The following is a 15,072-nucleotide window of genomic DNA, read 5'->3' on the forward strand; positions in this document are numbered from 1 at the left end:
TTTAATTCAGTTTAAATAAAACCGCAGACAGATCATGACACGACAGTTCTGGATAGTGCTAACCTTGTTAGCTGTTATAACATTTTGCAATGGATATAAACTTTTAGTGGTGTTTCCCATGGCTTCAAGAAGCCATTTCAATTTAGGAAGTGCTTTGGCGCGAGGACTGGCTAATGCTGGCCACGATGTAACCTTGCTTAGTCCTTATGATGACAATTATGTACCAACAAATGGAACGTATAGACCTGTAGTGCTAAATGAAATTTTGGAAAAATTCAATGGTAAGTTTTGTGATATATAATTTCCTTATTTTAAATTAGACCCTTATTTTCAGAAAATGATATGGATATGTTTACTTCTACTGACTCAATGTTAAAGATGTTTAAAACAGTCAAAGAAACAATGGATCTAATAACTAGGGGAACTTTGGGGTCGAACAAAGTTAAGAAAATGTTGGACGACGGGGAGACTTTTGACGCAGTCATTATAGAAGAGTTTGGGATAGATGCGTTAAAAGTACTGAGACACCTCTTTAAGGCACATTTAATAGTTTACAGTAGCATTGGATCAAATCCCCCGATCAACAATCTCGTTGGAAATCCTTCCCCTTTGTCGTTTATTCCTACAATGATGTCAGATCTACCTATAAAAATGACATTCTTTCAAAGATTTTCGAATCTGTGTTTTCATGTGATTTTCAATGCTTTTAAGGGTATGCTGATACCTAATCAATCAGACCTCCTTAACGAATATTATCCAGGTTCTCCCAGTATTGAGGAATTGAATAAAAATGTCTCGTTAGCGTTAATGAATTCACATGTTAGTAACTTTCAACCAATTCCAACAGTTCCAAAGATGGTGGCAATAGGTGGTTACCACGTACAGCCACCGAAAGGTCTTCCTAAAGATTTGAAAGATTATTTGGATAGTGCGAAGCATGGAGTCATATACTTTAGTATGGGTTCCATTTTAAAAAGCAAAAATATGCCAAGGGAAAAAGTTGAAATTATACTTGGGGCATTCAAGCAGCTCAAGCAGAAGGTGCTTTGGAAATGGGAAGAAGATAACTTACCAGGAATATCAGATAATGTTAGAACAATGAAATGGGTACCACAATCAGATATATTAGGTAAAAATCCAATCTAATAAATAGTATAATATGAACAATATACATACATTTCAGCCCACCCCAATGTAAAACTGTTTATAACCCATGGTGGCCTGCTCAGCACTACAGAAACAATTTACTTTGGAAAACCTGTATTGTGTATACCAATTTTTGGAGATCAACCGGTAAACGCTCAGAATATGGTACAGCAGGGATTCGCACTTAGACATGATTATAAATATCTGACAAATACAGAAGAATTTTTGGCTAAAATAAAAGAAATGCTAAACAATCCTAAGTAAGTTCAATGTCTAAAAAATCGACTCATAAATTATTTCTTCAAATCATTCCGTAGGTATTACGAAACTGCCCAGACCAAATCCAAAATAATGCATGACAGAAAAGTGAAGCCCATTGATGAAGCTGTATTTTGGGTTGAATATGTGATACGTCACAATGGTGCTCAACATCTTCGTGTGGCTGGTGAAGACTTGACATGGTACCAGTATCATCTTATTGACGTTGTGGCCTTTTTATTTGTTATTGTGGGCCTAGTGTTGACAGTATTATTTGTATTTTTGCGATATATAATTAGAAAAGTATTAGGATGTATGTGTAAAAGTAGAGGTCAAAATAATAAGATCAAGAAAAATTAATATATATGTCTTGTGAGTTTTGTTATTTATATTTATAACATACATATATTTTATTAAAGAAAATGATTTTTATTTTGGATTTATCAAATATTCTTATTCCTGTGTCGTATCACGATGTCTCATCTATGGATGAATTTAATAGAAATAATTCCTCAGCAGTAAGAACACAGGTACTGTCCAAATAATTGTACGTTGTACATTAGCTAACTTGGCAGAAGAAGAAGTTGAAGCATATAAGCAATTGAAGGCACATAAGTTCATTTATTTGAGTGATTTATTAAAACTCATTGTAGCAACTTCTTAATTTATTGTACGTGTCTATTCGAGATCTATTTAATTTAAATAATAGTAAGAATACAGTTCTCATATTTTGAGTGTGTGTATTTTTAAATGATTATTCATGTAACAATTATATTAGCAAATATTTCAAGTTTTTTAATTAGAAATAAATATTAATTAAATAAATAAATAAGTGCTAATTTTAGAATATTCCACTATTATCTAGGAATTGAATGAGATAATTATATCAGACGTTACTAAGTATATTTTAGATAATTTTAAAATATTATTCATAGTGATCATCAATATATATGTATATAAAATTTTCAAATTGTTGAAGATAAAATATAATAAATTGATATAATATACAAGTTGAAGATTATAAGATAACGTTATTTTCTCTATCTCTAGTTGTGTTGAAAATATATAGTTGAAAAACATAATAATATATTTATCTAAGTCAATAGTCCAATTAAATATATTTTTTATTATTTCTAAAATTGAAATCTATAACCAAAGTAATTACAACATTAACCGTCTAATTAATAAAGTACATAATTTAATCAGAAATCAATAACAATAATCTGTGGAATTTACCAGTAGTACTTTATTCTAATAATTGTAGTAATAAATCCTATTGATATGGATTGAATGTGAGGGCAGAGATAACCGAAATAAGAAATTAGATATGATATTTAATGTACTCACCATATTAGATAAATACTTACAATAGATAATTATCTGGATTAAACTATAATGTTTTTAAATTCTCTGTTTAATTCAGTTTAATTAAAACCGCAGACACATCATGACACGACAGTTCTGGATAGTGGTAACCTTGTTAGCTATTGCAACTCTGTGCAATGGTTATAAACTTTTAGTGGTGTTTCCCATGCCATCAAAAAGTCATTTCAACTTGGGAAGTGCTTTGGCACGAGGACTGGCTAATGCAGGACACGACGTAACCCTCCTCAGTCCTTACGATGACAATTATGTACCTACTAATGGAACATACAGGCCGATAGTGTTAAATGAAATTTATGAAAATTACACTAGTAAGTTTCACAAATTAGTTTTCCAACGTTTTAAATTAAACTTTTATTTCAGAATATGACATGGACATGTTTACGTCCACAGAATCAACATTAAAATTCTTTAAAACAGGCAGGGAAGTGATGGATCTAATAACGAGAGGGACTTTAGGGTCAGACAAAGTTAAGAAACTGTTGCACGATGGAGAGACTTTTGATGCCGTTATTTTAGAAGAGTTTAGGATAGACTCTTTAAAAGTGTTGAGACATCTTTTTAAGGCACACCTAATAGTTTACAGTAGCATTGGATCAAATTCCATGGTCAATGATCTCATTGGAAATCCAGCTCCCTTGTCGTTTATACCAGAAATGAATACAGATTTACCTGCAAAAATGTCGTTCTTCCAAAGACTTAAAAATCTTTGTTTACACGTATTTTATAAAGCTTTAATGAAAATTTTGATACCTAATCAAGGAGAACTTCTTAAAGAGTATTATCCGAGTTCTCCCAATATTGAAGATTTGAAGAAAAACGTCTCGTTAGCGTTAATGAATTCCCATGTTAGTAATTTTCAACCAACTCCAACAGTTCCCAAGATGGTAGCCATAGGTGGTTATCACGTTCAACCTCCAAAAGGTCTTCCTAAAGATTTGAAAGATTTTTTGGATAGTTCGAAGCATGGAGTCATATACTTTAGTATGGGTTCCATTTTAAAAAGCAAAAATATGCCAAGAGAAAAAGTCGATATTCTACTCGGAGCATTCAAGCAGCTCAAACAGAAGGTGCTTTGGAAATGGGAAGAAGATAACTTACCAGGAATACCAGATAATGTTAGAACAATGAAATGGGTACCACAATCAGACGTATTAGGTAAAAATTCAATATATTTCATAGTATATTATATACAACATACATACATTTCAGCCCACCCCAATGTAAAACTGTTCATAACACATGGAGGTCTTCTCAGCACTACAGAAACGATTTATTTTGGAAAACCTGTGTTGTGTATACCAATTTTTGGAGATCAACCTGTAAATGCTCAGAATATGGTACACCTGGGATTTGCACTTAGACATGATTACAAACATCTGACAAATACAGAAGAATTTTTGGCAAAAATAAAAGAAATGCTGAACAATCCTAAGTAGGTTCTATGTTTAAAGAATCGATTAACAAATCATTTCTTATAATGTAATTCCGTAGGTATTATGAAATTGCACAGACCAGATCTAAAATAATGCATGACAGAAAAGTTAAGCCTATTGATGAAGCTGTATTTTGGGTTGAATATGTGATACGTCACAATGGTGCTCAACATCTTCGTGTGGCTGGTGAAGACTTAACATGGTACCAATATCATCTTATTGATGTTGTGGCCTTTTTATTCGTCATTGTAGCCTTATTATTAACAATATTGTTTGTACTTTTACGATGTATTACCAGAAAAGTGTTTGGATTTATATGTAAAAGTAAATGTGAAAAGAAAAAGAAGGTCAAGAAAAATTAGTATGTATGTATCTATTTAATTTTATTATTTATCATATATAGATTTTATTAAAGAAGGTTCTTTTTTATTTTGGTTTCTCATCTCCTCTTCAGTCATTGAGTAAATTTAATAGAAACGTTTTCTTGGTACTAAGATAAGTAAATATTTACTAAAATGACAAAAGAATACATTTATATATTAATAAAGTCTCGTTGGCACATAAAATCGATTAGTTAATTGATTCATTAAAACCCATCGTACCTACTTCTTAATTTATTTTTATTATAAAATACAATATGTACATTCTTAAATTAATGTAGGTAGTTATTGGAGACCGATTTAATTTAAATAATTTTAAGAATACTGTTCACATATTTTGTTTTCGCGATACTTTACAATTAAATTAACAGACTTAACAACAAAATAACCTAAACACTAAGCAACTAAACTAGTTTTTCACCGTCGACTTCTTGAACTCCGTGTCGATTTCGTAGTCGGGCTCGCTGCTGGCATTCGTGTCGTAGTAGGCGTAGTCGTAACTGGCATCTTTCGTCTTCTGACCGGACTTTGGCGGTTCAACCGGCTTCTTGGGTTGTTCTTGAGGCCTGGGTGTGTTTTTGGTGGTAGCAACGGTCGTCGACCTGGCGAAATCGTTCTGTTGCTGGGCCTTCGGAGTGTTGGGGCTGACGGAGAAGGGTCTGGGTGATTCGTAGTAGGGTTTTTGCGTGGTCTGTTGGGCGGCTTTCTGCGTTTGCTTGTTCAGTTCGTTCCTGCTGCTGGCGATGTTTTGGCTGTGGGCGGTTTTCAGGAACTCGTCGTCTCTCTTGTCGCCGTCGTAGTCGTATTTCGAGTTGTAGGAGCCGTCGTCGTATTGGGTCTCGTCAAACCTGCTGGACCTGCTGACCGGGGTGGTGGACGTGATTTTGGGTACTGTTGGTGTGTACTGAGTGAAAGGGGTGGTTCTTGGAGTGCTGTTGGCTTGATTCGAGAACTGTTTGGCGAATGGAGCTTGGCTGTTTTGGGCTGGTGTAGATTTCGAGAATGGGGATGTATTCTGGTTGTTGTTGTTATTATTATTGTATTGGTTGTTGTATTGAGTAGTTTGTTTGCTAATTTGTGTGTATCCTGCGTTAGTTCTGGGAGCAAAAGTTGTTGGGTAATTGGACTGAGAGTTAGCAGAGACACTGAAGGGTTTGGCCTTAGGAGAGAAAGTCGTTGGGTAGTTCTCTGGATGCTTGTATGGTGTAGTTGGTTTTTTGTTGTTAATGTTATATTGTGGGTTGTTGCTGGGATAATTTTCAGTTTCACTATTTGGAGTTGTAGCCTTATTTGGTTTTACTTTTGGAACATCGTATTGTTGGCTGTTATAGTTGTTATTGGCTACAGTTGTTGGTTTAGCTTTTGGAACATCATATTGTTGATTGTAATTGTTGTTACCTGCAGTAGTTGGATAATTTTCAGTTTGTTTTACTTTTGGTACATCGTATTGGGAGTTGTAGTTGTTAACTGGAGTCGATGGATAATTTTCTTGTGGTTTTGGCTTTTGTTGAGGATAGTTTTCTGTTTGTTTTTTGGGTGCTGGTGTTGTAGTGTAATATTGGCCATTATTGTTATTGTTATTAGTTTGTCTAGCTGGTGGACTATTGTATTGCTGAGTTTGTCTAAATGGAGCTGGAGTGCTGACTGTGTAGGTTGGAGATGGTGAGTTTGTGTTCTGTTGGTTCTGTCTGAAATCATCTGCATTGTTGTATTGATTTACCCTTTGCCTATTGGAATTTCTAGTTCTTTGATAATTGGCAGTGGTAGTATATTGCTCTTGAGTTGTGGTAGTTGGACGAGACGTGGTAGGAATGTAGCTACTACCAGCAAAGTTGTTTACAAAACCAGTGGGTCTTTGTGGCCTTTCAGTGTTGGCTTGACGGTTTCCATTCTGGTTATTTTGTTGACTTCTGGATTGTTGATTGTAGTTTTGGTTATCGTTGTTTTGTTGTTGGACTGGCCTCCTTTGAATTTTCCTATTAACTTTTCTCCTTTGGGCATAATCATTATCTTGATTGGCATTCACATTATCATCATAATCTTCATCATTTTCTTTTCCATTATTTCTGTTATTGAAGAAGTTGGAACTGCTTGAAGCCTTGAAGATGTCACGTTCAGAATTTTGATTGTTATTATTATTGTTTAGTGGTTTTTTGTTCTGGTTCCTGAAGAGGTTGTTATCCCTTTGTTGATTTACTCTTTGGGACTGATGTTCACGGTTCACTCGAGCATCTCCGGTTTCAGCACGTTGTAGGGAGAAGGTTTCTTCATCTTCTCCATACTTAACAGCTTTAGATTCGAAACCTAGAATCAAAAATTAACTTACTTAATCATTTTCAGTAAGCAGAAAGTAGTACTGCAGATGTAAATTGGTTTTATTGTGAAATGCAAGTAAGAAAGCTATAAACATTTTAAATATTGAGGTTAAGCAGTTTAACACATATGTTCTCATCAATTCTTGACATCCCGGAAATGTTAGATCAGTTTTATCCAACAGTACCATAAATTGAATTGCACAACCAATAAGTACAGTGAAGATGCGACTTCTGTGAACTGTGCCCGATCTAAGTGTCACGATTTACTTGGCAACGGTGATATACTTTTTAAAAGATTGTGTCTTTCAATAAGTCATGATTTTACTTTCACCAGTGGATATCCAGGCAAAAATCGATTAAGTGCAGATAAGAAAAAAAATTGTTAAATATTTGACGACTTCCTTTGATAAAATTGAAACGTTTTCACATTGAAACGTTGCTTCCACGAAGACAGACAAGTTTCGTAACGACACGAATGCAAATATTGTGCAAAATGCAGCAATGCCTCTTGAGATGGCAAATGAAGATTACATACATGGAACACAACAAGACAATCAGTGGCGCACTGAAATCTATAGACTTTCTAGCCTTTAATTTAAAGTCTATTGCCCGGACCAATCGGAATCACTTTAAATATGTTATTAGGCCATTGACAGGAGTGTATTTACGGTGCGTGATGTAATTGAAGAAGATTACGCGTGTGGAAAACCGGTAAAAAAGAGTGAAAGTGCATTTACCTGAGCCCAGACGGTAAAGATCGAAGTTGTCGCTTGAATAATAGAGTGTGGTGGCATCACAGTCCACGTCTTCCCATTCGGCACATATCTGATGGTCCTGATCGAAAGCCGTGCCGTTGGGACACAAGAACCTGAAATCCTGAACCTGCAACGCACAACACATTTTTGTTAACGAAAGTGATTACGTTCGAAATAATGAAGTTAAGATGCTAGATTACGAAAATAATGGTGTTTCCGCTGAAACAATAAAAAAAGTCTTCATTACGTTTATTACCCGTGTTGGGAAACAGACGTGCCTCATATCATAGATGTATGGCATGCCAAAATTACTATCGTTTTCTAAGGACAATTAGAAAAATGATTCTCACGGTGTCAAATAAATTTGGCCGGCTAAGCTGAAAAATTTCGCAAGACCAAACAAAGACTTGCAGACCTGCCAAACTATTAATATGAAACAGGAAGCTGGGCGTTTGATTTTTGAGATAAGGACGACAGTGTTGGGATTACAGAACGTGCAGGGGTTACCTTGAGAAGAAACCGCACAACGAAAAAACTATTTAATGATGTAGGTGCCACTTGAACGTAATTGATGTGCGATGTTTCCCAACGTAAGTGGATGTGACCTTGACATAAACTGTGTTTTTTTTTTCGTTGTTTTGGGTACATCTTTATTCAACAGAGATTATTACATTCTCTTGGTAAATTGAAAATTGCCAAGAGATACAACAACTTCCATTTTAAGTGAATGAGGATTCTTTATTGGGAGCACATTTATTACACGATGACGAATTGGTTTAAGTCATATACGAAATGGGGGAAATCTTAATGGTATTCCATGTACATGGCGGATTTCCATTTTAGGATGATTATTACCTCCGCTTAAGACCATGAACTGTGAAGATTCTAATTTGTAGGTTGTGACTTTCTTGTAAAAACATTTTTGAAGGGCGAATTGACATCTAGCTAGAGTCTTTATGTGACACCTCCACTTAAAACTGGAACTAGATATATAGAATTATGACAATCTAAGTAACCCCTCTTAACTCTGAAGAGTTATACCACTAACACTAGGTAAAAGCCTTGGAGGGCCATCATCAAGTCTTACTGGTGCAATTCTGTACAAAGATTATTTACTCAATGATATTTATCTCCACTTAAAACCATGAACTGTGAAGATTCTAATATGTAGGTCATGCTTTCTTGTAAAAACATTTTTGGAGTTAGAGAGTTAGAGGACTGACAACTAGCTGGAGTCTTTTTGTGTCACCTCAACTTAAAATTAGAACTAAATATATAACTCCTCTTAAGTCTGAAGAGTTATAGCTCTAATATTGGGTAAAAAAAGCCTTGGAGTGCCATCATCAAGTCTTACTGGTACAGATTATTTACTTAATGATATTTTATAGTCGAATAAAACATTAAATTCGTTTCTTGCGGTAAAAAAAATGTTGAAACAACTAATAATTATGCAAAACCACGCAAACGTAATGAGTGCAATCGACTATGAAGATCAAGCGTTAGAAATTTTTATTGCTCTATTATTATGGAAGATAGTAATTAACACCATAACTTAAAATAAATTATTGGCTGGAAAAGTATGTAAATTGTTGGTAACGGAGCATAAAACTCGTACAAGATTCATTCATTTGTGCTGCACTCATTTCTTTATTAACTTAATTGATCTTATTGCAGAAAAAAATCAATTTAACATGTGGCAAAGTAATTGCACAACGGTTGCGAAATAATATTTCAAGAATGTCATGTAAAATTATCAACAATAATTTGTTTATAATAGAAAGCAACTTTGCGTAACGGTAGTCATCATTAGCGAATGAGTTTGTGTATGTAAAATAAATTAATGTGCAAAAAAATTAATAAAGTGCCACACCTCAATTTAGATATTAGTAAAAGTAAAATGATACGCCGTCTTATCACTTTCATTAATTTATCATCAGGTTTTATGGGGGGAAAATTGCGGGGAATACGGAATAGTTTCGAAATAATATTTATGTAAATTTATGACGCCAATCGTCTTCAATTTAAGATGGCCTGTATAAATGCAAAAGTAAATTCTCGTACGTTATTGCACTTTCATCTTCTGTATTTTGCCAATGATGCTCGCAATAACAAGTTTGTAAAAATTTCATTTTTTGACCATAAAAAATATATTTATATACTTCTCTCAGTAGATTTCAGCAGTTTTAATAAAAATATTTTATAGCTGAGGACAGATATTTTAAAAATTTTAGATGTGGAATGAAAAATTAAGTAGAAAATTAATAAATATTAAAGAATAATTACATATTTTTATGAATAAGTAAATTATTTTCATTATATTATAATAAATAATCAATTTCAGCAGTTTCAGCAATTATTTCAAATAATTAAATTAAAAATTATTGTATAGTAAAGTATATTCTTAAATTTCAAGATTTTATTAAAAAATCTTATATCAGAATTCAAAAAAATCTAAATTTATGAATTTTATTAGTGAATATTAGTTATATTTATAATTAATATTACAAAATTTGTATTTAAATTAATTTGTGAATAATACAGGGTCATTTACCTAACTTATTCATTACAAGTTGGAGAACGAGGAAAGATATTGTTTTGAAATTTTCTCTCTTAATATTTATTTTATGTGTGGGAAATGTTTATACCAATCGAAAGTTTTTTAATATTCAATTTAATTATTCTAAAACATACATGGAATTCCATTAAAAATAATTAAGTTATTGAGGTCATTTTACAGACATTTTAGTTAAACCATTAATCTGTCAAATTTTTTTGAAAAAAATTAATAACTCAAAAACTGTTGGTTTATGTATATAACATGGTATACCTATTTTATTCACAATTATAATTATCATTTAAAAATCTAAAAATATACAGTGTGTTCCATTGAAAATACTTTTTTCGTCCTCCTTAAATTTCTAATGAATAAATTAGGTGAATCACCCTGTATATCTGATTTAATTATTTATTACTTAATGGCTAATTAAGAAATATGTATAATATTAATAATTGGTTTAGGTATATAACATGGTATAGCTATTTTATTCGCAATTATAAGTAGAATTTAAAAATCTGAAAATATACAGAGTGTACTATTGAAAATAAAAAAAAAAATCACTTCCGGGTAAACCGGAAATTAAATTTTGTTGAAAATAAATTAGAAAAGTAGTTCAAGTTAAATTAAATTGATTCAAAAATTTCAAATAAATACATTTTTCGTTCTCCTTAAACTTCTCTCTCTTCTCACCCCGTATATCTCAGTTAATTACTTAATACTTAATAGCTAATTAAAAATATATATAATATTAATAATTTACTGTTTATAATATTAAAAATTATAACAAAAACTTTTATCAAAACAAATAATTAATAAAAATAATAAGATTAAATTATTAAACATTTTTATTATCAAAAGTGTATTAGGTGATTAATTAATTACTTTTTAATAATAATTATAGACATTTATTTATGATAAAAGATTCAAATTTAATATAAATTTAAAAACTAGACAAATTATGTTAAAAGTGAATAATAAACAATAAATTACAAAAATATTAATAATAATAAATATAGATTTGTTAGAATTTATGAAAACAAATTAATATTTTATTAAAGGTTATTTTTTATTGGTATTTGTTATATCTTCAATTTGTTTCAATATTTAATTATTTAGAAAATACGTTTTAATTAAGTAATTATTTTATTATACTTATTTAATTTATGAGTTACGTAATTCATAATAATATTTAAATTTATATTAATATGTTCATAAACGATTAAAAAAAAATATTCTTTTTTTTAGATCGAATATACATAATACGTATATTTAAATAAAAATTATTATTTGTTGAATTAGTTAAATACATTAAATACAACATTTTTTATGTTTGATATTATTTATATAATTAAATTATAATAAGTATTATTCAGTTTTTAATTGTTTAATTGTATACGACTTATGTTAATTAAGTTAGATGCCAATTAAAATATAAATACGTTAAGTATAATACAATACATACAACTTTATTATAACGCTTTCTTTACGACTTCCCTAAAAAGTTTATATTCTGTTCGCTAATTTATTACTTGTAATTGCGGAAATAATTGAGTTTAATTACTGTTACAAATCTTTAGTGCTTGGAACATCCATAATTTTATTGTTGTACATAAAAATGAAAGTGAACCTAAATGGCACTTTCATGGTACCTAAACCTTAAATACATGAATTTTTTAAAAACTTACCCCGACTCCTGCGACTTTCACGCAAACGTGGAACATCTGACATTGAGTCTCGGCGTCGGCGTAATATCCACCCAGAATTTTATCCCTGCACGAGAATTCGGTGTCGGGCATGTTCTCCAAACTGTACGTGGGGAAGGGCCTGTGATTGAGGAATGCGCCGGTCGCCCACGCCGCACAGCATCCTGCGAAAAGATTAATTAAATTATCTCCTTCGACAAATTCGTCCTGGCGCAATCGAAGACAATTCTTCGGTCCGGCTAATGATATAATAATTTCCAGTTTCTATTGTTCGCAGAAGACTAATCGAGTGGTGACGGCCCAACGTTTCCAATTAATATTGTAATTGAAGAAGAGGATTGTATAACTTAATCTGTAGCCTAGATCTTCGGCGTCCATCTCGCAACTGTCTTAATTGTTTTGGCTATTTGTAAATTCGGATACTGGAAGGTGTTATATTGTTCTATCGAATTAAATTTAAGCATCAGATTATCCGGTTTGAACGTCATAATATGCATATTTTGATAAATTTTAATATTAAACGGATATGTGGACATAATGGATGAATTGTTGTTGAATTGTGTAATGCTTATAAATTTTATCACCACGGAAGACACACGAATAGAATTTCGGAACTAATCTCTTAACCACATACCTACAATAAAATAAGTGAAATCTGACTATTTTGTTGTTGAATAACTTTGTAGTGTAATAATTTATTTGCCTAAATATTGTTATTATTTAATATTTAAATATAATACTATTAAAGTTATTTTTATAACAATTTTGTTTGATGTTTTAACTTTATATTTAAACTAGTAAAAATTAAATAAAAAATAATAAAAAATATTGGAAATAATTAGCTTAATTAAAGTAATTAAAAATACTTTAAATTTCAAGATTTCAATAATTTATTAAAAAGTAAAAATATTTAAAAGTTGAGGACAAAAATCTTAGTTATTAAATGTTTTAAAAGTTTTAAATGTGGAATGAAAAATTAAGTGAAAAATTAATAGATATTAAGAAAATAATTACATTAATTAATTAATTTAAAAATGTAATTAAAATTTTTTTTATGAATAAGTAAAAACTATTACAATAAACAATCAATTTCAGCAGTTTTAGCAATTATTTCAATTAAATCATTAAAAAGTAAATAGTTATGATATATTTCATAAAGTAATATGAAAAATTAATAATTATTGTACAAATTATTTTCTTAATTTCAAGATTTTATTAAAAACTAAAAAAATTATCAGTTGGGGACAAAAATCTTAGTTAATAAATATTTTAAAAATTTCAGATGTGGAATGAAAAATTAAATAAAAAATTAATAAATATCAAAGGATAATTAATTGTATTAATAATTAATTTGGAAATGTAATTAAAAATTTTCTTATGAATAAGTAAAATCTATTGTAATAAATAATCAATTTCAGCAGTTTCAGCAATTATTTCAAATAAATCATTAAAAATATTACGCTATAATATATTTCATAATTAATATATTACATCTTATATTACAGTAAATATAAAAATTAATAATTATTGTACAAATTTCCTTAAATCTCAAGATTTTTTTAAAAAATAACAAAAAAATTTACAGTTGGGGACAAAAATCGTAGATATTAAATATTTTAAAAATTTTAAATGTGGAATGAAAAATTAAATAAAAACATAATAAAGAATAATTACAGTAATTAATTAATTTAGATATGTAATTAAAAATATTTTTATGAATAGGTAAAAACTTTTATAATAAATAATCAATTTCAGCAATTATTTCAAATAAATCATTAAAAAGTATATACTTAAAATAAATATTTATTAATATATTTATTTATATTACAGTAAATATAAAAAATTAATAATAAGTGTAAAAAATATTTTCTTAAATTTAAATATTTTATTAAAAAGTAAAGAAATTCAACAGTTGGGGATAAAAATATTTAAAAATTAAGTGACAATTTTAAACAAAAAAAAAATTATAAATATACATGCATTATGTAAATAATTTTATATTTATTTTAAAACTTATTTAACAGGTTTTAAAACTGCAATTAATTATATGACTGTCAAGATATTTGGTCTTAAACATTTCAATTATCAAACATTAACATTTTTAACAAAATTAAAATACAATAAAATCTCTTGAGAATACAATTTTATAATTTTCTACTAAAATTACCCAGAAACAATCTTGAATAGATGTGAATGCGCTCAGATAATAATTGCATTAATTAATTTGTATAAATTTATTCTTTGTGTCTTGTGCCATTTTTTTTTCCTTAAGAACATGTATGAGAAACTATATTGTGTACCAAGACAAATTATATAAGAATTCACACCATCAGTCGCCCTTTTTAATTTACATTGTTTGTTTAACCGTATATTCACATAACAATATCAACAACAATAGTTGCACAAAATTTTTTCCAGATGTCAAAATTAATTAAATTGTGAAACCTGCTGTACAACCAGATAATTTAGATTAATTGAAATAGAAACACAATTTGAACACCGAATCCTCTCCGTAGAGCCCCCCAAAAAAATCCGTACACCGCTAAATATCCTTGCACTAACACTGCAGTACCAGAGGTACTCACCTAAAACCAATAATACACTAACACCCTGCATGTTTACAAGTCAATTGTTGACTGAATCTTCGTTCGCGAGGATGTACGAGATGAGCTCCAGTGAAAGGATGTCCTTTGAAGAAGGGGACCCCGGCTCTTTGGTGGGGGAGGATGCGACGCTCCCCTGGAACCATCCGAAGAACAGTCTCGGTACCGTCGGTGACGCGATCCGCGTTTAGGCAATAGGAACTATATGGGTGTCCTCGATTCATAAGCACGCAACTGGTTGGTTTGTTCTCTTCGTTCGTGTCTAGATGTGTTGCATACTGAACCATTGACTCGTCGGTGCGATTAGTTCAATTAGTCTTCAATAATTTCGCTTTCAGTTATTAAAATGATATAAAATTCGAAATGGGTTCTCCTTAATTTATTTAAATGTCAAATAATCATTCCTACACATGCATTAAAATCTTTAATCTAATTAGATGACACATCGGCCACAAATGCCTACTTATTAATTATTATTTTTTTTATTTCATTCTAGAAATTCTACTATTAAGTTTTAGATTTATTATTATTAATTA

At 30.4% G+C, this 15,072-nt stretch overlaps 2 protein-coding genes across 4 annotated transcripts; one reads left to right on the plus strand and one right to left on the minus strand.

Moving 5' to 3' along the window:
- The first annotated feature begins 46 nt into the window (after positions 1-46).
- Positions 47-4,648, plus strand: LOC109607293 (UDP-glycosyltransferase UGT5-like). Of its 3 annotated transcripts, none has more exons than XM_049968218.1 (4): positions 47-281; positions 335-1,129; positions 1,184-1,406; positions 4,282-4,646. In XM_049968218.1, exons 1-4 carry the CDS (start codon positions 119-121, stop codon positions 4,583-4,585), a joined length of 1,485 nt encoding a protein of 494 aa, XP_049824175.1. In that variant the 5' UTR covers positions 47-118; the 3' UTR covers positions 4,586-4,646. The 3 variants fall into 3 exon arrangements, with proteins under 3 accessions (XP_049824175.1, XP_019879360.2, XP_049824174.1); XM_020023801.2 differs by lacking the exon at positions 4,282-4,646 and adding an exon at positions 1,464-1,836; XM_049968217.1 differs by lacking the exons at positions 47-281; positions 335-1,129; positions 1,184-1,406 and adding exons at positions 2,833-3,098; positions 3,151-3,945; positions 4,000-4,222 and having other exon boundaries at positions 4,282-4,648.
- A 178-nt stretch (positions 4,649-4,826) lies between these two features.
- Positions 4,827-14,646, minus strand: LOC109597183 (GATA zinc finger domain-containing protein 14). Its single transcript, XM_020012821.2, has 4 exons — positions 14,519-14,646; positions 11,916-12,097; positions 7,656-7,800; positions 4,827-6,907 (listed from the first exon to the last, which is right to left on the minus strand). The coding sequence occupies exons 1-4, from the start codon at positions 14,547-14,549 to the stop codon at positions 5,013-5,015; spliced, it is 2,253 nt and encodes a 750-aa protein (XP_019868380.2). The 5' UTR covers positions 14,550-14,646; the 3' UTR covers positions 4,827-5,012.
- Positions 14,647-15,072: the final 426 nt, after the last annotated feature.

This window comes from Aethina tumida, chromosome 5, assembly GCF_024364675.1.
Source record: "Aethina tumida isolate Nest 87 chromosome 5, icAetTumi1.1, whole genome shotgun sequence".
Taxonomy (NCBI): Eukaryota; Metazoa; Arthropoda; class Insecta; order Coleoptera; family Nitidulidae; genus Aethina; species Aethina tumida.

What these genes read in the sequence shown, in the direction of transcription:
- LOC109597183 (XM_020012821.2), bottom strand. Translation starts at nt 14,549, where the DNA reads ATGCAGGGTGTTAGTGTATTATTGGTTTTAG. An exon ending in TAGTGTATTATTGGTTTTAG is followed by an intron (nt 12,098 to 14,518) that starts GTGAGTACCTCT and finishes ATCTTTTCGCAG; the next exon opens with GATGCTGTGCGGCGTGGGCG. An exon ending in TCTTTACCGTCTGGGCTCAG is followed by an intron (nt 6,908 to 7,655) that starts GTAAATGCACTT and finishes TTTTGATTCTAG; the next exon opens with GTTTCGAATCTAAAGCTGTT.
- LOC109607293 (XM_049968217.1), top strand. Translation starts at nt 2,852, where the DNA reads ATGACACGACAGTTCTGGATAGTGGTAACCTTGTTAGCTATTGCAACT. An exon ending in AATTTATGAAAATTACACTA is followed by an intron (nt 3,099 to 3,150) that starts GTAAGTTTCACA and finishes CTTTTATTTCAG; the next exon opens with AATATGACATGGACATGTTT. An exon ending in GAAATGCTGAACAATCCTAA is followed by an intron (nt 4,223 to 4,281) that starts GTAGGTTCTATG and finishes GTAATTCCGTAG; the next exon opens with GTATTATGAAATTGCACAGA.